Below are 26,159 nucleotides of genomic sequence, written 5' to 3'. Positions count from 1 at the left end.
AAATTATACCCTCAGTGACACCTATCATCACATTATCTAAACTGGACTGATGCAGGTATAACTGATTGGAATTTAGTAAATAATTCTGTAGATGATGCAAAAGAAATAGAATCCAGTTCACTCCATCTTAGTCTGATTGGCTCTGCAGTGTTAATAGGAATACAAAGCAATAAAAACTTGTTTTTGTCATTAAAGTGAGCTGCTTTTAATTTGAATTCACACAGGGAGCAGACCTACTGAGCAGAAAAGGTGGCATTTTTACATCACTTTTCAGACTAAAACTTTTAATTCAAAATATAAGGTACTGAATTATCTAAACCAAGTCAAGGAAAACCTTTCCGTAGAAGTCTGTTTAGCTATTTATGCTAAAGGGACAATATTGGAACAAGAACAAATGGATATAAACTGGTCACGAACTAATTCACGATGGAAATTAAAAGACGGTTTCTAACCATCAGACATTCTGGAACAGCCTCCAATAGGAAAGCGGGGGCAAGCAACTTAATTAGTTTTAAGAGAACTGGACAAATTTATGAATGCTATTGTGTAATAGGGTTGTTTGTGATCAGGGGGGTGGGGGGAGCAGGGCTCAACAGCTGCAGGGTTCACTTCTGGTTTACACATTATGTTCCTAAAAGGTCATGCTTCAAGGTTTCAGCCAGCCACTAGCAGGGGCCATGAAGGTATTCCCTCGCGAAGTATTCTGGGACATTTTGGTTTTTTTTTTTTTTTTTTCTTATCTCCTTCCTCTGAAGCATCAGGAATGGCTGCTGATAGAAATGGAACATTGGGTGAGATGGGCCTGGGCTTTAAGGTGACACCAAGCATTATCTTTGTCTGGTGCTTGGATAGCTGATTCTTGCTCAGGGTCTAACTGATCGCCATACATAGGGTTGGGATGGAATTTCCTGCCCAAGACAGATCAGCAATGATCTTGGGTTTTTTTCCACTTTCCTTTGCAGAGTGAGAGTATGGGTAACTTGCCAGACCTCTTGCCAGGATTATCTGGGTATATCTCATTTAATCATTTCCCTGCCATTGCAGGGGTCTCAACCACTGGTGCACCTTGACTGCCCCTATTCTCTGCTTGGAGCACATAATATTTTAGTCTCTTATGGATCTCATTTAGTTTGAGCTCATTTCCATTGTTGGGTTTAATGTGTGAGTGTTAGGTGGTGTTGGTGGCCTGTGGTATACAGGAGGATAGAATAGATGACCAAGTGGTCCCTTCTGTCCTTAAAACTCTAGGACTCCATAATAAAATCCAAGCCATAACATAGGTAAGTAGATATTGGCTATACTTTGTATTATTGCATCTTTTTTTAAAATCACATGCACTGCTCTAAAATAGCCAGGAAAATCTATATTCCCCAAATAAAAACTAAATTGCATACTTAGAATTCAACACGTACATACAAAACCCTCAAATACTCAGAGAAGATAAGATTTTTTTTTTAAAAAAGTCTAATCCCTAAATTTATCTGCTCATATTTTTGGTTCTGATAGCTGATGATTCAAGTAGGACACACTTCTGAACATTGCTTCCCATTTGTTATAGGAACACCAACGTCCATCATATACTTGCACAGAGGGAATTCTGGTCTCCATTCAGAGGTTTAGTTTGTTGAAAAGGTTTTATTTAACTCCTAGCACCCTAAAAGAAAACTAAAATCTGAAAAAAGCCCAGACTGCCAGAAACTTTGAATGTGATGGATAGATTAAAAAGGAAGATGAAGGAACTACCATTAGACTATTTTCAAGCTTAATTTGTATTTAAAAGGCTACCATTACTCCCAATTTAGCTTTTAAAAATCTAAAACTTAAAATTGAAAACAATTCCTGAACTCTGATATACAGCCAAGAGATGTGCGAGAGAGAATAAGAGGGATTTTTGGGGGCTGGGGGGTGAGGAGGGGATTCTGATTAAAAGCTGCAGTATTATTCTAGCCCAGGTATTAGTTATTACAAAACTGAAAAGTTGGTCTGCTTTCAAGTTTTACTTTCACTTAAGAAGCTAAACCAAGAATATTTATTAAAAAAACAAAAGCAAAGTGAACTTTCTTGTGCAGGATATAAAACTGATCAGAATTCAGCAACCAAACAATATTTATCCAGACACTAGAAGCAGCAGAGCCAATTGTAACGTAAGCAACACGACACTGCCACACCAATGTGTTTCATTCATACTCTGGAGGGATTCATTCAAGGGCTAAGAACTCACCCATTAAAACCCTTCCTCTACTGAGATTGCCAAAAAAGGTTAAATTTATATTTCGTTTTACTAAAATGCACCGTAACATGTTTAAATCTCTACATAAAATATGTAACATACAATTTTTGCTTCTTGTTTAAGGATTCTTCAAGGAAAGGACCTTCTCCCAAAACAAATTCCTACCCTTCCCCAACTCTTCCAGGCAAGATTTGAGAAAAGAGGTTTGCACGAGCTAGTGGATGCAACATGTTCCAGAGTTAAGGACTCTGCATTCAGAATACCATATCATCTGTATCTTGATACTTAAAATCTAGGGTTTCTTAGCATGATTGCTCCAGCTGACCTTGACCACACTGCTGGAACAAGGAAAGAAAGATTGTCTCAGATAATCAAGACTTAAGTCATATACAGGTTTACAGATTGAAGTCAATGCCTATAATTGTATTCACAAGTTAAATGAAAGCTATGACAGTTCCTGGGGAAATGGTGTAATATATTTGCTATAGCTAATACTGCCTAACAAGCTAGCACCCTCATTCTGGACCAGCTATAGCTACAACATGATGAAAAAAGATGCTCCATACTGATCCACCTGGGATTCCAAGAGCACATAGGAGTATAAGAACATGTCCAAAGTGAGAACCTCTTAAAATGTGAATATACCCTCAATAAATGGGCAAGAACCATCACCCCAAGCCCTTAAAAACTCACATATCCCTCAAGCATCAAATTCTCCACCTTTTCCAGACTGAACCCCTATGAATTTGCTTTCATCCAAGCTCAATTTTGGCCAGGCGCTGGAAGGCAGATTATGCATCACTTAATACTGATGAAGAAATAGATACAGCTGTGTGCCATCAGCACACTGACAAATTTATATATCTTACCACTAATTTATTTATACATGTTGAACTGAAAGGTGTAAGATTAAAAATAATTTTGCAAGTTCACTCAAAAAGACCTCTTGCAGCAAAGAAATTTAGTTACCCAAAACAAATGGTGACATCTCAGATAAAAAGGCATACAATGCCTCTAAACCAATACCATTTACCCCGATCAAGGATTGCAGATGAGTCAACAAAACCTAATTGTTTGTGACAAATTAAGACATCGAGTCAAAAATACTATTTGGTATTGAGAAATAAATATGAAATTTGTTGGTAAGGCTGTGGCTGAAAAAGAGTAGCTTTTTGTCTGATATTTCAGGGAATGAAACACTAACACTCCTGTGAAATATTCCTGTAAGCTATTTTGACAAATGTGCATGTAAAGAAACAGCTAACTGTAGATGTGAGGAAAAAAGAGGAAAAACTGCAATTTTCCAAAGAGAAGGAAGGTTTTCGGTAAATACAGTTAGCCAGCTAGCTACCGTACAATGAAAACAAGTATTCATTTCCTGGAGTTGTATGCTTGCATAACCATTCATGTCAAGATGAGAATACCAAGAACGCACTATGGTAATGAGCAAGTTGACATGTGGCCCTAAAGTAGCCAGTCTTGACAGTAAAGGAATCCAAAATTAGGGGCTGACATAAGTTAAAGAGACACTGAGAGTCTAAGACTAACAGCTTAGAGAAAGAGAGTTATAGAACTCTAGAAATTTGAAGTGTTGCTGTTATTGTTTTTAAATCTCTCTTGTAATTTTAAGGATTTGGCTCTAGCTAGGGGAGACTAGGGAATCAACTCTGCATATACTTGCTTTTTGAAACATTTATGAGTTCATTTGATCTTCTCTGTTTTATTTAGGATATTTGGGGATTTTTCATTTTCTGAGAAGATTCCTATAGTCTGTCCCAAGGAAAAGTAAACAACCCTCTTGTTTGAGAGAAGAGATAACAAGGGAATGGGTTTTATGGTCATGCTTGAGTTCTCACTCAAAAGCCCAACAATTGAGCCAGGTTCAAACTTTGGCTGGATTATGAAACATGGGAAAAGACTAGACAATTGATGAGTCAGAGAGCAAGGTGACTTGAGCAATGGTATCAAGGGCTGTTGATGAAACTAAAAAGGATCAATATGGAGTCCTGACCACTGCCAATCGCCAGGAGGATACTGTCAACAAACACAATTGCTATGTTATATATTGGCATAAAATCAAACAGATCAACAAAATTTGGAGGATTAAAAAATGATCGATACCAGAGGTGCCTTGTCCCAGTTTTCAATATTTTAAAAATCTATCATCATAGGTTTTCATCATGTTGAGATCTGTACCCTAGGAACTAGACTGAGACAATCAACTCATTTCCTCTAGGCCCCTGAACTATTTTCAAATTTGAATAGCTGTGTCATTACAAAGCAGAAATTTGCTACAAATGGGGAGTCAGGAAGAAGCTAGTAAATATGATACACAATTGTCTACTGTACCAAGATTCAAATGATTTACTACTGCCCTGGGCTGGATTTGAACCAGTGATCCAGCAAAGGAGAAACTTCGTAGTCATTGCTAAACCTGAGCCATTCAGTTCCCATTATTAAGCAAGCATTTTAAGTGAAAGTAAAATGTCAGAGTATCAGACATACCTCAGAAGTGGTCTTTGGTATGACCAGAGGAGGGAAAAGCAAGAGAGAACATTTTATGGGTGGAAATAGCTGTCAGGCTTTTGTATTAAGCTTACAGTACATACAGTCTTTAAAAAACAAGACATTACAAATGTGTATGAATGTAGAATAATACAATTAAGGTAGAAATTTGTGGCATACAACTTTTAAGGACTACTTCAGGACCATAGTTTTGTAAATTAAATAACTGCAATAGGACACTTCAGGATGATAATTTTGGTGTAAAAATTCACATTTTATACAAATTGAACTTTTCCAACAACCTTTTGCCCAAAACAAAATGTACATTATTTCACAACTCATGCCAAATTTTACTGATTCACGGATTTCTATGTAACCAGTCTGAATTAATGTTAGCAATGTGTATTGCTGTATGTTACAATTAATTACCCAACAAGTTCACATATATTGCTTTACAAAAAACTGCCAAATTTTGAAGAGTATCTTTTCACAAGTGTGAAAATATGTTTTTCAGAAGCCATACCGATTTTTTAAAAAACATTTACTTAATTACAGTGCATGTTCCCCAATTTTACCCTTCTATTTTTCTCCTGAAAATACCTTTACTATTCAGATTCATTAATATAATAAATAATCCTTCTTTTCAGTATTTTGTATGTCTTTTGGTGGAATTATTTTTTGAACGTTGACTGTATGTTTACAAATATTAAGACTTTAAAACTTGTAACAAATACACAAATTTTGGAGCCCAACAGCCCAAGTTCCACGTCTTGTTGAGTAAATACACACCTGCTATTTAAAAATTAACAGTATACAAATACTAGTTAAAATATTTTCTCCCAGTTACCTGAGAAATAACACAGCATGTGTTATTTTATGTACTTGAATTTCAAGAGATGCAGCTGTTGCTTATATTTACCTTTCAAAAGTTGATGTTTCTGTTTTTCCTTCAGGCAAACTAGGTCTTGAATTTTTCTGTAATATTAATGATATTTTTATTTTACATCCATGACCAACTGATTATACTGCAATGCAGCAGAAAGAATTTTACACTGCTATTTCCCCAGATCCGCAAGTTAGTAGGGATCCAGTGGATAGCTTAGTACAGACACTTGCAACCAGTCTTCCAAGTTAAGAAAAAGTAGATCACATTTTAGCACACATTTTTGTGACCCTTATTCATATAAGTAGACCCACTCACATCTCACTTGAGTAGGGTCTGCAGAACTAAGTCCCCACAGTTGTTCATTTGGAGGAAGAATATCAGGACTGAACTACAGATTCGTTGACCATCAGTGGAAACAAAAGTGAAGTTAATGCAATTTAAAGTATTACACAAGACTTCCTGGACAGTATCTATTGGAGATGTATTAAATAAGGAAGACTGACATACAAATTTGTCTCATAAAAAACTGTAAGGCTCTGGTTGTAAGTGCTTAGTGTGGTAGCTTTATAGGAGAACATATTGTCCACTATTATATCTTAAAAGGATAAGGGATTTTTCAGCACAATAAAAGGCACAAAAATGGAAGGCACAATAAAAACGAGCTAATTCTTTCATGTATAAAATAACTAATTGTAAAAAAGAGTGCTCCAATGATGGTATGTGGGAATGGCCAAAGTAGTCTAATAAAAGCATCTGCCATAATGCAGACCCGTAAGCCCATGCAAAGCCCCATTGAAGTCAATGAAGGGTCAGGGCCTAAAATGATAGACTAAGGCAATTTAATTCATAATGGTCACTGTTCAAAATTATAAATGGATTTTGAATTTAAAATGAAGAATTGTTAATGTGTAATGTTCAGAAAAGTATCCTAAATTTCTATTATTTGTATTGAGGTTTTTTTTAGTGAAATCGTTTTTTCTTTTTTGTTTTTGTATTGTATACTACTTGTATCTATATTTTGTAGTCTAACATACGGTACATATGATATACGGGGATCTGTTTACTCTGCTACAGTGAGACCAAATTCTACAGCAAACATCTTCAAATTCCATGGCAATGTTAATCTGTTCTAAATAGCCTTCATTCTGATCCCTTCACTCATAAAAAAAAAGAACAAAAAACAAAACCATACAATGATGGCTCATACTCACTGACCTAAAATTATTTCCAACAAAGATTATCTTCAACTATGGATTTTCACTATGTCCTGTAGGTGACTTGGCTCCACTCTCCATGCCTCGGATCCCATGATGATGTACAGCTGGCCTGCTACAGAACCTCCTTCCCCACCCATGCCTACCTAGGAAGGGGTGAGCTTATAGATAACTTCAGCAACTCATCTCCCTATGATGTTCTCAAGGCAACCTAACTGACCAGCCTATGCTTTTGGTTCCCCCAGATCCAGGCTGTAAACTAGACTCCAGCTCTGGTCTCTGACCCAGTTATCTAATATTATCAAACAGAGCAGAAAGCATGCACTATAATCCAGTTAACTCCTCCTGACAGGGAAAAACTAGAGAGCAAAATACAGCTGCAGTCAGATCCAGGCAGAGCAGGTATATGGAGCAAAATGTCAAGCACCTGGCTGCAGTAAAATTTAAAACATTTCATGCCATTGGGGAAAAATAACCAATTCCACAGCTATAGAATCAGAATCCAAGAGGCCCTGATGAAGCTGAAGGGGCAGGTCATATTTCTGAGGGCTGCTTCAGGCTCCCTGCAAACCTCAAAGAAATGGTCTGCACTTTGTTCATATTTTCAGTGTAATGCATCTTCTGCAATCATCACCTGGAAGTTGAAGCTAGACAATTAGACTGGAAATAAGGTGAAAATTTTTAACAGTGAAGGTAACCACTGGAACAATTTACCAAGGGTCATGGTGGATTCTCCATCACTGGCACTTTTAAAATCTAGATTGGATGTTTTTCTAAAATATATGCTCTATGAATTAATTTGGGGAAGTACTATACAGGAGGTCAGACTAGATGATCACAGAGGTCCATTCTGGCCTTGGAATCTATGAAAAAAAATCATAAGGGCTAGAAATTTAGTTTTTTTTTTAAATGAAAGCAGAGGTTCTAGAGCACATTTCTGCAGGGCAATTGGGTGAATTCCACAGAAAATTCCACGCTGCTGAATCCTGGAATACATGAGGCCCCATTATACACATGTAAAATACAGTCTTAATATTCTGTATCAACAATATTTAATGAAAACATACATAGAAAAAGCTGGAGAACCTTAAGAGAGGCACATTTCTGTCCCCAAACCCAGGAGATCCACTACGGTTCTGCAAGAAACAAGTGCTAATTACAAACCGAGTCTGTGCCAGATCCTAGGCCTTTCCCTCCACCCACTGGCAAAGTGGGGTTTCCGTAACTGCAGAGTCTCTTTTCTGAAGAGTCTCAACAAGACAGAGAACAATGTCCATTATTCCACCAAGTATGCCCATTACTCTGCAAATCCCAACCCACAGGAGAAAGTTCTGCAGGGTGTTAAGGGAGTGAGAGTGGGTGGTATGAGAATCTATATGTGATAGACTCTAACTACCCCCTTCCACACAGAGCAGGGGAGAGATGTGAGCAGATTTGAGAAAAGCAGTCTAGACTAGCAAAGGAATGATTGAAGTTTATTTGTTGTTGTTGTTTTTAAACAACATTTTTAGTTTTAACTATGACAAAGAGTGCATTTTTTTTTAAAGTCACTTTCTCACTTCCATTAAGTCTATGCAGTATACATAGGGTAACTAACCATGGCTTCATTAGACTGGCATTTCAGTCCAATCAGTATTTGAATGCCAACTGGAAGTTTCTAGATATAGCAAATTTAAAGGACATTAAGTGGAGGGACATTTTAGTTATGTCATTTGAAAACAGATGACAATGCAGGACAAGGCTTGATTCTTCAAAATCAAATGCATCTCCTGGACATACTAGTCTTATTATTCAGCAGTATGTACATATGTATTTAAGTAGTATCTTCCCAGTTGGTTAACCATTATAGGCATTATAATAAAATATTACCTCAGACTTTGAAATCTCCACCAGAGAGAGAGAAGTTGCCTTTAACCTAGTGAATAATGAATTAAGATTCAGAGTTTTCATACTGTACTATTAATATTAAAAATAAAGATGAAAATAGGACAAATATAATACTTACAATAAGAAAAATACCATAGCAACTTGAAATCTATTTTTATTGTTCAAATGGAGCCGAGCTGGCTTAAAAATCTATTTAATATTTTAATGTCTCAAAACATTTATTGTATACACGTAGTAAGTGGTAAACAAGCTTGTTTCATGGGACCCTTTCCCATTTATTTCATTGATGGAAAAAAGGAAAGTAATCATCTCACAAAACTTCAAGAAATACTGTTCTGCTAACAGTTGCTGTAAGTCTATTTGATAGACAGATGATGCATCTTTCCCACAAATCAGTCAACCTCTCAAATTATGACCGAATCACCATTTTAACCAAATAAATTCCTAAGATTTATATATAAAAGTAGCTATATTTTACCAAGTTAAAACATGTTTCTCTCATACAGCTAAACAATGACATTAAACAGAAACATTCCTACAACAAAACGGTTGCATATGTCTTTCTTAAATTGTATAATTTATTGCATCCAATAGCTAAGAATGGAATGTTGTAAAAAGTTGAAATTGACCTTCAACTATCACTTAGAGGATATTCTTCCCCAAAAATATCTTCACAAGCACAATCCATACATTAGACAGCTATAAATTATTTAAATTTATTGACTTCTAAAACCACATTAATTAAACAGCTTATCACAAAATCACCCTGATTGATTTTCTGTGTTTATATGAGAAAATGCTATTGCAGAGATAGCAAGTAGTACATATGTCCGACAAAACCTTGTTAAGTCATCAGTTTTAATATAAAATCTAACCTTTCAAAGGCTTTTTGTTTTAGAAATTGCTTGTGGCTATATCTTCTTTGTTGATGCTGCATTAAAGTCAATTTTAATCAGCTGACGTATGGTGCTGTTTTTATCAGACCCGAGTAGTAATGTTATTAATCATGAATTAAATTATTCATGACCTCAGTGAGGCTTAATGACTGCTTCTACAATGTGCAATATAAATTGCATAAGAAACAGTAATTTAAATTTTATGAAAAACAGATAACACCAGCACTAAGCCTAATGTCATCTAGCCTAATTGCTATTTTACTATTGACTAACCCAAGAAAAAACAATGTTAATAAACACCATTTCAATAATCTTTAAACATTCGCTATGGACATATCATAAAACTTATGTTTATTAATAACACCACCTTGGTAGGTATTAATAATGACTTTGCTAGTATTATGTAGACCCATTTATGATTATTTATTACATCCTGATTTATGAGATAGAATGATATATATATATTCAAGGGGACCAAAGATCATACTGTTTTTTGTAGCACTTAGCATTATATTAATGTAAAACTAATTAACAATGAGAAAAACAGAGTAAATCAAGTGTTAAGATTGTGTTCAATAAATGACACACTAAAACCACTCTTTTTGGTCAGGGATTTAGAATACTCTGAAGTATTTAATCGTGAGTAGGAACACCAATAAAAAAATGAAGTGAAATCTACTCAGGAAGGAACAATCAGTTGCACACATACAAAATGGGAAGTGACTGCCTAGAAAGGAGTACTGCAGAAAGGGATCTGGAGGTTAAAGTTGATCACAAGCTAAATACCAGTCAACAGTGTAAAGAAAAAGAAACTGTTCCAAAAAACAAAACAAAAAAAAACAAAACATCATTCTAGGATGTATTAGCAGGAGTGTTGTAAGCAAGACACGAGAAGTAATTCTTCCACTCTACTTCACTCTGATTAGGTCTCAACTGGAAGATTGTGTCCAGTTCTGCACACCACATTTCAGGAAAGATGTGGACAAATTGGAGAAAGTCCAGAGAAGAGCAACAAAAATGATTAAAGGTCTAGAAAACATGACCTATGAGGGAAGATTGAAAAAGCTGGGTTTGTTTAATCTGGAGAAGAGAAGATAGAGGGGACATGATAACAGTTTTCAAGTACATAAAAGGCTGTCAAAAGGACGAGGGAGATCAGTTGTTCTTGTTAATCTCTGAAGATAGGACAAGAAGCAACGGGCTTAAATTGCAGCTAAAACGCTTTGGGATGGATATTAGGAAAAACTTCCTGTCAGGGTAGTTAAACACTGGAATAAATTGCCTAGGGAGGTTATAGAATCTCCATTATTGGAGATATTTAAGAACAGGTTAGACAAACACCTGTCAAGGATGGTCTAGATTAGTGGTTCTCAAAGCCGGTCTGCCGCTTGTTTAGGGAAAGCCCCCGGCTGGCCGGACCAGTTTGTTTACCTGCCGCATCCGCGGGTTCGGCCAATCGTGGCTCCCACTGGCCACGGTTCGCTGCTCCAGGCAATGGGGGCTGCAGGAAGGGCGGCCAGCACATCCCTTGGCCCGGGCTGCTTCCCGCAGCCCTCATTGGCCTGGAGCGGCAAACGCAGCCAGTGGGAGCCGTGATCAGCCGAACCTGCAGACGCGGCAAGTAAACAAACTGGTCCGGCCCGCTGGGGGCTTTCCCTGTACAAGCGGCGGACCGGCATTGAGAACCACTGGTCTAGCTAATATTTAGTCCTGCCATGAGTGGAGGGGACTGGACTAGATGAACTCCTGAGGTCCCTTCCAGTCTGATGATTTTATAATATTAAAGATTTCATCCATGAACACTAAACAAGAAACCTAAAGAAAATACTACTATGTGATGTTTCCAATAATTTGAAGAAATGTTGTATCAATCTTAAATCTTTTAGGGCCAAATTCACAAGTATGTTCTGACAGCTTTAAGCCATTCTCCTGAAAAATTCATGAAGTAGTGTTCTCTTCAAAATGGTGACTACCTCGCTGTTCCAAACTGAAGAGAAGCCCAGCTCCCCCACTAGGAATATGGCAGTTTCCTGTGCTGTCAAGAGGTAAATAGGAGCACTGAGAGGAGCAACTCAGTGCAGATGCAGGCCTATAGCCCGAGTCACACTGAGAACAACAGGAGATGATGGCTAGTTTGAGAGATAACTGTTCTTTGTGGACTTCTCTTAAAATTAACAGTGGCTGAAGAACAAAAAAGAAACTTTCAGTTATACCCAGCAGCAAAGAATGGCCACTAATTCTAAAAAGAAAAAATTCTTCAAATGAAGCCTAGTCATAAGATTCTATTGAGTTTTAACTATATGGGAAATTTGAAGAGTCTGTGTTATTTGTTATTAAGATCATCAGGCATTACAAAAAAGTTTTGCCACAGGGTGCAAGATTTCTTAAAGGTCCCATTTTAAAATTTATTTAACTCAAACTAATTAATAGATTTATTTATAAATCCTCAGAACTTTCTTTACTCAAGAAGTGGTATAATTTGGGGGAGGATGTGCTGTGATTTTCATACATAACAAAAAGAGTAATCCCTGCTTTCAGTGCAAAACTTAATCTTAACTATGTATCTCTATAACATACTACAGATATTGAAATACACTTTTCTCATTGCAAAAAGTACACACACACACACACACAGGAAATGTATGCTATAACTGAATTTTAGCTTTATTTTGTATTTGAAAACCTATAAAAAAATCTATTGTGATTATTTCTAGAAACAGGGAATGAGCATCATACCCTAGCAGAGCATGGGAATTAAAAAAAAAAAAAACCAAGAACAAATGTAGACAGCCTCGTGTATACCAAATTACACTTAAACAAAACCAGCCACTTTGATCACAAAAGTGTCATGTCTCACACCCAATGGTTCTGCAGACTATTGTCTACACTACTCAGGGTGTCCAACTATTGGCCAGCTTTCAGAAGGTTGGCATGCATATTAGTAGTATTATAGGAGCTTTAGTGATGGCGCTGTTAAACAATAAACAGAATAATAATAGAAAAATAAAAGAATACCCTGTAAGTTCATGCAAGTTCAACTTTCATGATAAAGAGATTGCACTATAGTACTATTTCTTTTGTTTATAATGTTTACAGTGCAAATATCTGTATAAAAATAATATAAAGTGAGCACTGTACACTTTCTATTCTGTGTTGTAATAGAAATCATTATATTTGAAAATGTAGAAAAACATCCAAAAATATTTAATTAATTTCAATTGGTATTCTATTGTTTAACAGTGCAATTAATCACGATTAATTTTTTTAATTGCGATTAGTTTTGTGAGTTAATCACGTGAGTTAACGGCAATTAATTGACAGCCCTAAAAAAAGTAAATTTTTTTCTTTGCACATCATCTAAGAAAATTATTGACAGAAGCACACACCTTTAACACCTTTATCATATACATTATCTCGGATTCATTCTAAATGTCATAACTAAATCCTCATTTGTTTAGTTCAGATAAAACCACAATCTTCACTGTAACCCAGCAAAGAATATTAAAGATTCATTAAACAGTGTTAATATTAAAAATGGGTTGAAGCAGTGTTCAGATTCAGATTAGTTTAGGCTTCAGTTCAGGATGGATCAGTGCCAAAATCTCTCAGATACTCTAACAATTTTTGCAAAATTGGACAAAAATCTTGAAAGCAGTATTCATTAGAGATTTTGTCTAAGGCCAAACCATACCTGGATAATAGGTCCTCTCCAGTTAGGATACAATCCAGAACTAAAACTATGAAGACAAGCAGAGAGCTAAGAATATTTATCCATGCGCCTCAAATACAATGAAATTCGAAGGAGCTCATACTCATAGTGCAACTTTTGACCATATCTAATTAATACAAATTAAGTTAACTACATTTTAGACGTTAACAAATATAAAAACTTACTCAGAAATGCGTTCAGCAGCTGGGCAACCTAGGGAAACTGGAATTAAAAGTAAAGGATTAATTCTATATTACAAAATACACCTTGAAATATCATCCATTTCATCCTTACCCATAACAATTTTACATTCAACACCACCACCACTTTGCCAAGCCATGGGTACTAGGGTATCTCCCCAATATTACAACCTCTTCATGAGCCATCTTGAAGAAGAATTTCTGGACAAATGTACCACAAAACCAGTGATATACAGTACTTGAAATATATCAGTGATATTTCATCCTCTGGACAGATGACCTAAACTCCCTCACTGATTTCCACCACCCATCCATTAAACTCAAACACTTCCACACTAGCATCAACATCCTGGACACCATGATCAGCTTCAACATTGAAACCCTACAGACAATTTATAAAAAAAAACCCCAAACCTGGATCACCCAACCTACTTTCATAGATCCAGTAACCACCTCAAACACACCAAGGTATCGGTTATTGACAGCCAGGCGCTCAAATATCACAGAATAGGATAGAAAAAAGTCTGGGACATACACCTTAACACACTTAAAAACAGCTTCACCAAACAAGGACACTCCACCAGAGAATGGGCCATCCAAATACTCAAAGAGAACCTGCTTCAGTACAGAAATAACCCATCCCCCCCCCCGACTGCACACCCCTAGTTGTCACCTACCACCCTCACTGGAGCTCATTATGAGGTATCATCAAACAATTACAACCCATGCTAGATGGGGACAACATCCTGGAAGAAATCTTCCTGAATTCCCTCATCTGACATTGAAACAATGCCCCCAACCTCTCCAAGCTCATTGTCAGAAGCAAGCTCCCCAGAGACCAGGACATACTGATTCCAAGCAGCACCAGACCCTGCCAGAACACCACCACAAAATTTGTAAACGTATCCCCATTACTAAGATGATCAACACCTCCCACAACACATCTTTCCAGATCCATGGGTCCTACACATGTCGTACCTCATCCAGTGCACAAAATGCCCAACAATAACTACATGGGTGAAAGACAATCACTACATTCTCGAGTGAACTCGCACAGAAAAGTGGTAAGAACAAAAACACCGTTTCACTTGTGAGTAAACACTTTTCACAAAATAATTTCTCTGTAGCTGACCTCAGCCCTCACCCACAAAGTACTCCTCGGGGAATTCTGCACTACTGCACAGGCTCAGAATTTATGTCCCTTGCAAATTTCTTTGCTTCCCCGCAGAAAAATGACTTTCTGACAGGGAAGCTACAAGAGCAGTCATGCGACCCTCCCCAGCAGTATGTTTTGGGGGCTCAGGGCAGCCAGCAGAGTGGTAAATCACAGTGGGGCAAGAGGCGGGACTGGGGAAGACCTGACTAATGGCTCCTACCATGCACCAGGCTCTGCTGCTAGTCCCGGCTGGGCTGGGGAGGACAGGACTTCCTCTTCCCTTGCACAGCATCCATGGCCAGGTCAGACCCATCCTCAGATTTCTCTCCCAGCTGAAGGAAGCTCTGCAAACTCCGCTCTCCATCCCCTGAAACTGCACCCATCACTCCTCAGCTGCAGGGGGAGAGATCCCTGAAGAGGAAGCTGCTCCCCCATCCGCTCAACCCCTGTGCATCCAGATCCCGTCATACTCAGACCCTCCTGCCGAGCCTCAACTCCCCCCGCCCGATGAGTCCCATTCCTCCTGCACCTGGACCACCCCTCCTAGCCCCAACTGGACCCCTCACACCCAGACCCCGCCCCCCCCACTGAGCCCAACCACCTTCACCTGGACCCCCTGCAAAGTCCCATTACTGTTACATCCAGAACCCCCCAACAAGCCCCTGTGCATCCAGATCCGCACTGCGCCTAGATCCCCCACTGACCCGCCTGCACGCAGATTGCCCCACACAGAACCCTTTCGATCCACACCTTGATCCCCCCACACTTGGATCCTGCTTTGCTGAGTCTGCCCATCCACACCTGGTGCACCTAGCACAGAGGGCAGGGCCATGGGGTGTTTCTGGGGAACGTCTGGTCCTTACACTGTGTCAGGGTTGGGTGCAGCCTCACTGCTGAGTCTGTGTCCCTTGGGAACCTTCACTGTGATCTCCCACCACTGTGCAGCCAGTGGCCTGTGCTCCCCAGTGCCATGCTGGAGCCTCCACATTTATTTGAAAAATAAAATGCGCAGAATTTTGCAGAACTTTTAAATATTGTGTGCAGAATTTTTATTTTTTTGGCACAGAATGCCCTCAGGAATAACAAAGGAAATCTGCACAACAGGCTTCAAAAAGGTGAGCCTTGCAGCTTAAATTCATAACTTTGCTAAACATTAAAAATCATGGACTGAAGAAAGGCATTGGCTTTATTGCTTATTACAACAATCTATAACCCACTAACCACACTCCTATTTCCCTCCATTACTGGAAAGGTGTTAATGGACCACTTCACCTTGAACAATACATATTTCAAGGGAGTAACTACTTACGCTAAACAATCTGTTCCACCTTGTATTTAGCTGTGACACTCTGAATACATTTCAAAGACCTGAAGAAGAGTTATGTGTAAGCTTGAATGCTTGTCATTGTCACCAACAGAAGTTGGTCCAATACAAGATATAATTTCATCCAATTTATGGAAGATAGCATTCATTTTGGGATGTAATTGCACAAGAACCACCACCAATGTGGTAGACTAAAATATTATATTATTAATATTCAATATATAAAGATAAAATATACTACATGTACTTACCATTCTCTATAATAACTTGACAAGTATGAGTATGTCTTTCACTCAAATGTGTGGCCATCTTATCTAAGCCAGAAACATCAGTTAGGAAATCACAATTAAGACACACGACAGTAACACCCCTAAAAAGGAGAAAAAAAAAGAAAAAAAAAGGTAAAAAGAGTGAGTAGTACAAAGCTATGAAAGATTTTCTTCTACTTGTAGCATATAAAGTTTGAGACTATGTGCAGATCCCATGAAAATACAATGTACATGTATGTAATGTTTATGTAAATCAACATCATCTTTCTGTGCACTTACGTATTTATTATTTGCATTAAGGTAGCATGGAGGAACCCTAGTCATATACCAGGACCCCACTGTGCTAAGCACTGTACAAACATAATAAAAAGTGCCATTATTAGCACTTTTATTTGAGCATTCCAAGCATTATAGATAGCAGGTGCGTGAAAGGAAGTTCTTCTCTTGAAAATTTGGCAGGGATGGGGAATAAGGGTGGAAGAGACATGTAGACAGTTGCTTTATTTATATGCAGCTACATTAAACATTATTAGTTCTCCCACAAGAAGCTTCACTTCCCCTGCATAAACATTTTCACTTCCGTGCTACTTCCAACTTGTGGCAACCCACAAGATCAAGAGTTCCTAAGTTTGAACCTCAAATATAGGTCTTATATCTAATATTAACTAAAGGACTAGACAGGTATAAGAATGTATATTAAAGAGAGAATGAAACAAAGAATAATGTGCAAATGAAAATAAGAGTTACCTTAGTTCTTCTGAATGCTTCTTATAGATCCAAAATCTTTTACTTGGACGAGCACTATGAAAGCTACAGAGAAGAAAATATAATTTTAGCTATTTTTCTATATAGAGGGCAGGTCTTTTCGAGTATAGTATTCCACATAACTACACCGTAAATGGTGCTGCAAGTTGCCTGTTGTAAGACATGAAAATAAAGGACTTCTATTGTCTGTCCATATACTGTTGTAAAGTAGTAAATTTGGTACATAAAGAGTTCACAGATTCGTGCATCTCACTCTGTTCAAAATACTGAAATACTACACCAAAATCTTTAAAACATCAATAGTTGTTATATATTTTCAGGATTAGACTACCAGTTAAATAAGTAAGTCTTTATCCTTTACAAGGTATCCTTTTAGAAAACTTTTAAGTACTTTCTGAGGAATGTGATTTTTTGGACAAAAACATTTCAGTCATGATTAGCTGAAGTACTATGAAGTTTAATTTTCAAGATACAATCATGATCATAATATTGCAATAGCATAGCATTGTCTTTGAATAAGTAGTTTGAATTTTTGTGTTTGCAGATAAACAAGTAGTAAGTCATTTGTAAAAATAGATAAAACAGGCTAAGAATATATACTGAACTTCTAAAGGTTTAACTATTATCTTCATGTTTTATAGTAATTAAAATAAGCTATATATTTGTTCTCAATATCAGTATTCCAGTTTGCTCTGGCTCGGCTATGATTTGGAAACAAGGCATCATTTATGGACTATACTCAATAGGCTTAAACAACAGCTTAATAAATGTGCATATGAGATCTATCTTAATATACAAGACAAACTAAAGCCACAAGATAGCTATACAGCTGCTGGCTGCTAGCATAGAAGGTTCTCCTATTAACTAACTAGAAACCAGCGAGTTTGTAATATGATACATCACTTCATTCAAAAACTCAAATGGACACTGACACCACTACATGTCTGTGTCTGTAAATGGACACAGGCATGTCTACATACATACATGCAAAATGCTGAAACATTAAGATTGCAAAGTCAAGCACTCAGTTAGAAAATGCCAGAATTTAAGGTTGCCTAGACAACTTTAACTCATTCCCATTGTGCGTATGCATTATAAAGTCCTTAATTATATGATCACATTTTTTCCCACAGTACCCCTGCCTCATTTCAGTGCACAGAATGGGCAGTACTCATTTAATGAGCAGCTATTCAACGTTTTGATTTACCCTCATTGTGTGTGAGGCCCCATACCTTATTTACTGCATCACTATTTAAACACTGCACTAAATACAGAACTATTAATTTTCTCATGGGCTTTTCTATCACGATAGTATCTGACTCTTTCACAAACATCAATGAATTTATCTTCACATTACCCCAGTGAGATAAGGCAGTATTATTTTACAGATGGAGAACTGAACCACAGAGAGAATAGGGTCAAAAAAGTAGCCACTAATTTTGGGTGGCCAATTTTAGACACCTAGGGCCTGATTTTTCAGAGAACGTCTCATTATATAGCACTGCCTACGTTTAAAGCACAGATCCCATATACTTCAATTGTAGCTGTCACTGAACTGCACTTCTACAATTCAAACACTAGGGTCTCAAGGTGGGGGCTAGAAAATGAGGAACAAATGATTACTGACCACCTGTGAAAAATTTGGTTTAAATTACTTGCCCAACCTCACATAAGAATTCTGTGGCAGAGGCAGGGATAGAACCCAGTTCTCCAGGGTGTCATTTCACTGCCTCAGCCATGAGACCATTTTTTCTCTTCCTGCAATACCATGCCTCACTCTATACACAGGGTCCTGCTCATAGTCTGAGGTTTATTTTTTTTTTTTAATAGGAAGTACCAGTGCAATGGATTTAGCCACACATCCGTCATTAACATTGCTTTGAAAATCTAAGCCTATAGTTTTCCTCAGTCCTATGAAAAATATACAAGATACAGCTCACAGAAAGAGTTAACAATTTTATATAGGATTAAGAAAAATATTTTAAAATAACCATGACTATAATTATAAAAATTTGAAGAGTTCTCACCTCATCATGTGATTCACATAGGCTTTGCTACAGCTAGTATTGTATCTGCATAAGCTGCAATGGACATATGCTGGAAAGTGACTTGCAAAATCTTTTATTTCTGAGTAACATTCAATGCATTTATGAACTCCCAAACGATACCTAATAGTAATACAAACGAACCAAATACTGTTAGTGTTAATATATTAAGGGGACATACTTAATATACTTAAAAGGTCTTATTTTAAAGCCCCAACAGCATTGATATGACAAGTAAAAAGAGGGTCTTTTAAACAATATATTGACTAACATGATTTTAAACAACACTTAGTACCTACTGCCGACAGTTTAACACCTTTTAAAAATGTTAGCTGGTCATGGTAGAGCTTATACACTAAGTACTGTTTAAATTCGTATTAGCTCATACTTCTTAAAAAAAACACTCAAGAACATTTTCCCCCCTCTAATTACACAGTATCATTATGATCTTAAAACTTACTCACTGGTTATCTGCAAAGGACTTTTAAGTAAGTTATTTGCATGCTTTTTGCTTCTCTAAGCTATGTGGAAAAGGACTGGGGATCTCCTCTCAGATACCTTCCCAACCCATCCACCCTCAAAATACCCTACAAACTTTACAGAAAAATTAAATGAAGAAAGTTAAGTCTGATCCTCCATAATTTTGTTGAAGGCCCTGAAGCATATTCATTGCGAAGTTTAGTACCTCAATTGAAGAAGCAGGCCTGTTAATCTTTAACAAAGGCATTCTGTATCTAAAATGTTATTCACTGAAGTTAAATAGCTATTAAAAAAAAAGTTTTATACACTCAAACTAAAGATCCTTTCTCTTCTCAATAGCTTAGCTTTCAATCTCTTGACTCTTCTGGAACAATTTCATTACATCTCCAGTCACCAGACTGCCTTTTAGAACAGACAACACCTGAATTCCTAATTTTAAAAACAAACAGGAAAAACAAACAAAACCAAACCTTAAAAAACCTACAAAACAAAACCATTTATTTTTAACCTCATAAAGAAGCTAAAAGGAACACAAGCACAGCTGTATTTCCCTTTGCAGGTCATCTTTAGCAGACTCTGCCTGGAGACTCAATATTTCAACAAAAATATGATTTTGTACAGTGACCCAGTGAAAAGTCTCAATTTTGTAGGAAATTAGTACTTTCCACATCATCTGTCCTGCTCTTCCATTGCCAGGAAATCTGTTCCTAACAAAACAACAAATCACATGGGGAAGAATAAAAGATAAAAATAGTATCAAGATATTGGTACGCAAATATCAAGATACTAGCGTCTTTCTTATGAACCTGCTCTCCCTGCCAAACTCAACCACGTCACAAATTCCCTGTGTTCCAGTAAGCTTTATCTTCATGAACTGATCTTTAAATACTTTTTGTAAGTATGTTCAAAATATACTTTAGAACAGTATAGACTGAAAGATTTTACCTTAGATTATGCAATGCTGTATTAGCAACTTTTTTTTTTTTTTTGCTGCTGCTGCTAGTAAATGTGTTTTGCTTCTTCTGTATAGTTGATGATTTTAATTTTGATTTATTTGTATTAGATTTGTTTTGATTTTTAGTGTTGGTATTTTTAGTTTTGGGAGATAACTGAAATGTGGAGGTGCTTGTGCTAAAAGATGTGGCAGATGTTCCAGATTGAAGAGGTCCAACAGAAGCTCGAATAGTAACCTAGGAACATGAAATAATACGGGCGCTTTATTTTTATAATACTGTAAAAATTAATGATACTAATTAGAGAGTTATATTTAAATTTTTGAAACTCCTGTTTCTATAACTCATGCAAGTCTTTCATTTGCCTATATTTTGGTCATATCCCTGTAGTATAAAACAAAGCAGTTTACGGTCAGGAAAATTTGGCTTCATATGGAACACAAATATAAAGAATCCTATTCAATAAGACATGTTGAAAAATATGACTTACAACTGACACAGAACAGAAGCTATACCCCAAATAGTTTACCGATTTTCAGCAAAAAAAAGGGGGCATCCAATAAGTAACAGAGCAGAAAATTCTAAAGTAAGCAAGCAGAACGTCTACTACTTAGTCTTAAACCCATGAAATCTTTGGATAATCGAATGTGTTATCACAGAAGACTGAAGTCTGACCTGAGAGTTTACTGGGGGGGGGGGGGGGGGAGTACTTTATAATTTGCAAAGCAGTTGCCACAATTACGAGTTCTCCTACAGGGATTGAAATGACAGTGTGGTCCAGCTGGTCAGCTTCCAACAGACCAGCCACTTCACAGACCTGCCAAGTCCATTGGTTTTCCTCATAGGACTATGGATCTCAAACCCTCTTAGAAGTCTATAGGAAAAAACCCTAGTTTACAGGGAAATCTTGTGCCGATTGGCTACTTGTCACTCATTCTATTTTTTCCATGAGGAAGGGCAACCAGGTGAGGTGATGATCCACATGCTGATGAACAGCAAGGTTCCCTCAGCACATATAGCAAGAAGATCTCTCCTCATCTCCCTTCAAACATGGGTCTGGAAAACTCTTAGGGCATGGCTATACTTGCAGATGTAGAGAGCTTTAAGTTAAACCAGCCTTTGTAGAGCGCAGAAGGGAAAGCACTGCAGTCTGTCCACACTGACCGCTTCAAGCGCGTTGGCAGGGCCACATTTGCGGCACTTGCAGCAGCATTCGGCATTGTGCATTATGGGAAGCTATCCCAGCATGCAAATGACTGCAACATGCTTTTCAAATGGGGGTGGGGTGGTGTGTGACAGGGAATGTGCTGTGTGTATGTGGGGGGAGAGTGGTTTTGGGGGGGCTGAGAGCATGTCAGCAGCAGACTCCCCTCTCTTCTCCTCTCCTCCCCTCCCCGCCCCACCTCTCTCTCTCTCACACAGTATTCCACACTAATGGTTGCTTTGTCTCGGAGCAGATAAGCATGTTGGCTGTCAGAAACGGAGCTTTCAAAGGGCATATCCGCATTCCTACAGTGATTCAAAAACAATGACAAGAGTGGCCACTTGACTTAAGGGGATTATGGGACGTTTCCGGAGGCTAATCAGAGAGCAGTAATGCAACACCTCATCCACACTGGTGCTGCGGCGCTCCAGCGCGGGCGCAGCAAACATTCTACTCACCGAGATGGAGTACCAGCAGCGCTGTAGCTGCGGAGTCAGAGCGCTCTCTGTACCTTGCCAGTGTGGACAGGTAGTGAGCTCGTGTGCCTGGGGCTCCTTAATTGCGCTCTAACTCGCAAGTGTACTCAAGCCCTTCTAGATCTCAATGCTCAGGTGAAAGGGCTCACTAGGGAGCAGCAACTTTTGCTCCCTTGCTGCCTGCTGCTCTTCCCCAACATGGCCCCATACATTGAGAATGCATCAGATATTCCCAACCACTGATCACACCCTCTCTATAGCCAATACGCTAAAGCCGTCGCTTTTCTCCAAGAAACTGAGGAGGGGGGGAGAGAAGGGAAAAACAGGACCCTCAACTCAGGAAAGCAGCAGGACAGACTTCTTCTAAAAAGTAGGAGTGGGGCTATTATCAACTGTGTGTATTGGGGTGCACAGACATGTACAGGGGAAGTACAGTCTTGTTTAAATAATGAAGATGGGAGGCAGAATGAAATAATCTGCTTGAGGGATGGTGTAAAACTGAATGCTTTGAGCAGGGAAAATTCCCTCCTTTCCCAACTCCTCAGTATCTCCCACCTAAAACCCAGTCCTCCTCTCTAAGTAGGCTCTCTCCATTTCTCTGGCCAGGTAACTTTCTTTTTTTCTCTTTTATATGAAGAAAGAACTTACTTTAGTTCCAGGAGGCAATCCCTCTAATTGCTTAGGTTTCCTGAACGTCCGGTGATGCTGAGTCTTGTGATCCATTTTTTCTTTGCAAGTCAAAAATTGCAATCTGCACTTAGTACAACGGTATATTCCTTTTTTCTTTTAAAAATGGAAGACAATTTACAGTAAGCAGGAATCTTCTGTGAACTGAAACTGCCATTCTAGCATGTCTCAAGCAATAATGACCTAAATCTTATTTTAACAAATCACTCTTAATAATCCTAAAACCCATAATACTGTATAACAAATAATAAAATGAACATGTGTACAGTGCTTTAAAATGCAAAGCAATACATAAGCACGATGTATAAGTAGCATCTAGGTTACCAATTAATGAAATTACAAATAAAAGATAACTATAATTGTGCATCTGGTTTCACAAGAGCGAGTGTTTTGTCACTGACTTCAAGAGGATGTCAGTATGACATATCCAAGCAACGAAATGACACATATATTCTTTCATAGAATGTGCAGAGGTTTTTTAATATTATTGCTAATGCAAGTTACACAAAACTCCTCATACATCAATATATTAGGGAAATCTACCAAAGGAATCCAATAGTTCACTTAAAAGAATTCAAAAGAAATGGTCCAAAGCTTTATACAATTAATATTTTTCCTTATTAGTATATTTACCTTCAGTATTTTAAAACATAACTCTTCTCAATGATCACACAACCAATAAGCTATTTTTATGGAGAAGATGTACATTAGCAAATTACTAAGTTCAGTTTTGCTTTTTGGTCACATTTCTATATCATGAAGAGACAAAAATTAATAGCTATTTACCTGATGCCTCATATAATGATGCATGTATGGTGCTCCAATTTTAATAACTTTGAGGCAAAATGGACAAAGCAAATGTTTTGTGTTTTCATGTACAGTTCTAAAATGGGTTTCTACATCTGAAAAAGCTGATGATCTGTAATTGCACACCTAGAAATAAAAGTGTAATTTAAACTCATGAGATCTTATGTTGACTTCTTTGCTGAAAATTTTCTTAAGAAAAAAAATAGGTGTTTTAATACTGAATACTCTGATGTACCTGGCAAACATATGGCATTTCACCTGGCTTATGATTGTCCTTCATATGTTGCAAAAGAACTTGCTCTGTTTCAAAGGATAATTCACAGATTTTACAAATAGCTGAAAAAGAATAGAAAATAGTCAAAAATGTATTAATTGGAGTTTGGGGGGAAGAAATAGCCTATTGTGCGTGTGTAAACTACTATGTGTATGTGTGTATATATATATAAAAATTTACATATATAGAAGTATTAAATATAAAGATGAGACAAAACTACAGATTTATTTTGCTTCTGAAACTTGTTTCAAGAGTCTGCAGTCTGGATTTCCTGGTGTGATGCACTGTCTTTTAAAATACAAGAAATCTGGCAATGGAGAGCCCAATCCTATTAATTTTTGTTGTTTTTAAACCCAGACTGAAACACTAATCTTTCAAACAACTAATCTGAACAAAAGCTGGTAATTTTTTTTTACCAGGGGGGAGGGATAGTTCAGTGGTTTGAGCATTGGCCTGCTAAACCTAGGGTTGTGAGTTCTAATTAAACATGGTAACTAAAAGCGGATAAACTGGCTGATCAACTACTCTCTAACCTCAATACTTATTCTCCTCTTTAAAAACAAAAACAAAAAATGGTTTCCTGCATCTTTATTTGCAAGTTACAAATCAGTAAATAGCTAAAATTGTAAGAACACAATGATTAAACACAAAAAGAGAACAAACTTACTAGATGACTCATAAGGGGTGTGTGTACTTTCAATGTGGCACTGCAGCTGGAAAGGTGTGGGAAACTGACGATAACAGTGCTGGCAGGTGGTGTGGCTTTCCCAACTTTCACTGCTCTGCTTCTCGAGCTCTAAGTGGTGTTTCATGTGGTTCATAAACCTATTAAAGATAGCGAACAGGTGCACAAGCTAAGTTTAAACAAAAGATATACTTGACAAATTTGACATGAAGTATGTAAAGTTGAAAACACTGTTGAATAGGAGCACTTTTCAAGTGAATTGTGATGAGACTTTTGGTTCTTATGATTTTTAAATTGTCAAAAATTTCATAAATGGAAGATACAAATAAACAACACCACCACCTTTCAACAGATTAACTGAAAGACATCCTGAACATTAAATTAAAAACACACTATTATCTCAGATATACTCTGCAGTATAGGGAATCTATAGTATTATGTCATATTTGATTATAGTCATGCCAGACTATGTCAGAGGGACAACGTGGGTGAGGTGATATTTTTTATTGGACCAACTTCTGTTGGTGAGAGAAACATACTTTCAAGCTTACACAGAGCTCTTCTTCAGGTCACCTTCAGGTATGGGGACCTGACAATGACCTGAAAAAAGAGCTCTTTGTCATCTTGAAAGCATGTGTCTCTCATCAACAGAAGTTGGTGCAATAAAAAAATATTACCTCACCCACCTTGTCTCTCTAATATCTTGGTACCAATACAACAACACTACTGCATATAATGATATGTAGGATGTTTTCCAAATTTCAAGAAAGGACAGTCCCTGATACAAAGATCTTATAATCTAATGAAAGGGAAACAAATAAAACAAAATAAACAATCTTTACACAAGTCAACTCAATTCACTCCAAGCAGCATAGTAGAAGTGGGTTTTAAAGAGTGACTGAAACATGGACAGGGCATAGGCCCTGCAGAGCACAGGGAGATTATATCTTATATAAGGGATACCCACCACACAAGCATATTGTAGAAGTCATGTCCCAGAGTATGCTGCCATGAAACCTTGCGGAGTAATAGGGGGGCCATGTGCATGCCCCTAAAAGCCCACATTCCATAAACCAAAAAGTAAAAGTCATTCAACAGAACCATCCCATCCCCCTGAATTCCTCTACTTTCAGGAGCTTTATTTAGAGATCAGCTTTAAAGTACAGGGAGGAGGGTTGTACATTATTATTATGTTACTGTTATTGTTTGTACATACAGTAGAATCTCAGAGTTATGAACACCAGAGTGACCCGTCAATCACATACCTCATTTGGAACCAGAAGTACACAATCAGACAGCAGCAGAGACACCTCTACCTCTCCTCCCGAAAAAAAGCAAATACAGTACAGTACTGTGTTAAACGTAAACTACTAAAAAAAGGAGGGGAGTTTTTCTTTTGCATAGTAAAGTTTGAAAGCTGAATTAAGTCAATGTTCAGTTGTAAACTTTTGAAAGAACAATAAAGTTTGTTCAGAGTTAGGAACAGTCAGGTCACTTAGTAAAGTGG

The 26,159-nt window shown here is 37.5% G+C and overlaps 1 protein-coding gene across 14 annotated transcripts in view; it reads right to left on the bottom strand.

The window, feature by feature from the left end:
* Positions 1–26,159, bottom strand: part of ZNF280D (zinc finger protein 280D) — a 124,776-nt gene that overhangs the window by 45,185 nt on the left and 53,432 nt on the right. For 12 of the 14 annotated variants that reach the window (XR_006274927.1, XR_006274928.1, XM_043494498.1 and 9 more), the window contains 11 exons: positions 24,635–24,792; positions 23,929–24,029; positions 23,673–23,819; positions 22,848–22,982; positions 20,512–20,756; positions 19,069–19,209; positions 17,024–17,086; positions 16,259–16,377; positions 13,513–13,549; positions 8,705–8,750; positions 5,655–5,710 (listed from right to left, as the gene is read on the bottom strand). Coding sequence is in view for 11 of the 14 variants with exons in the window: in XM_043494498.1 (XP_043350433.1) it covers positions 5,655–5,710; positions 8,705–8,750; positions 13,513–13,549; positions 16,259–16,377; positions 17,024–17,086; positions 19,069–19,209; positions 20,512–20,756; positions 22,848–22,982; positions 23,673–23,819; positions 23,929–24,029; positions 24,635–24,792 (1,248 nt within the window). In the remaining 3 variants the exon portion in view is untranslated. Of the gene's footprint in view, positions 1–1,460; positions 4,748–5,654; positions 7,822–8,704; positions 8,751–13,264; positions 13,356–13,512; positions 13,550–16,258; positions 16,378–17,023; positions 17,087–19,068; positions 19,210–20,511; positions 20,757–22,847; positions 22,983–23,672; positions 23,820–23,928; positions 24,030–24,634; positions 24,793–26,159 lie in introns of those variants that run through there. The other 2 variants (XR_006274926.1, XM_043494499.1) reach the window with 2 other exon arrangements.

Source organism: Dermochelys coriacea, chromosome 10 (assembly GCF_009764565.3).
Source record: "Dermochelys coriacea isolate rDerCor1 chromosome 10, rDerCor1.pri.v4, whole genome shotgun sequence".
NCBI classification, from domain to species: domain Eukaryota; kingdom Metazoa; phylum Chordata; order Testudines; family Dermochelyidae; genus Dermochelys; species Dermochelys coriacea.
Note: the sequence above shows the minus strand (reverse complement) of the source record. Positions and strands in the feature narration are given on the sequence as shown.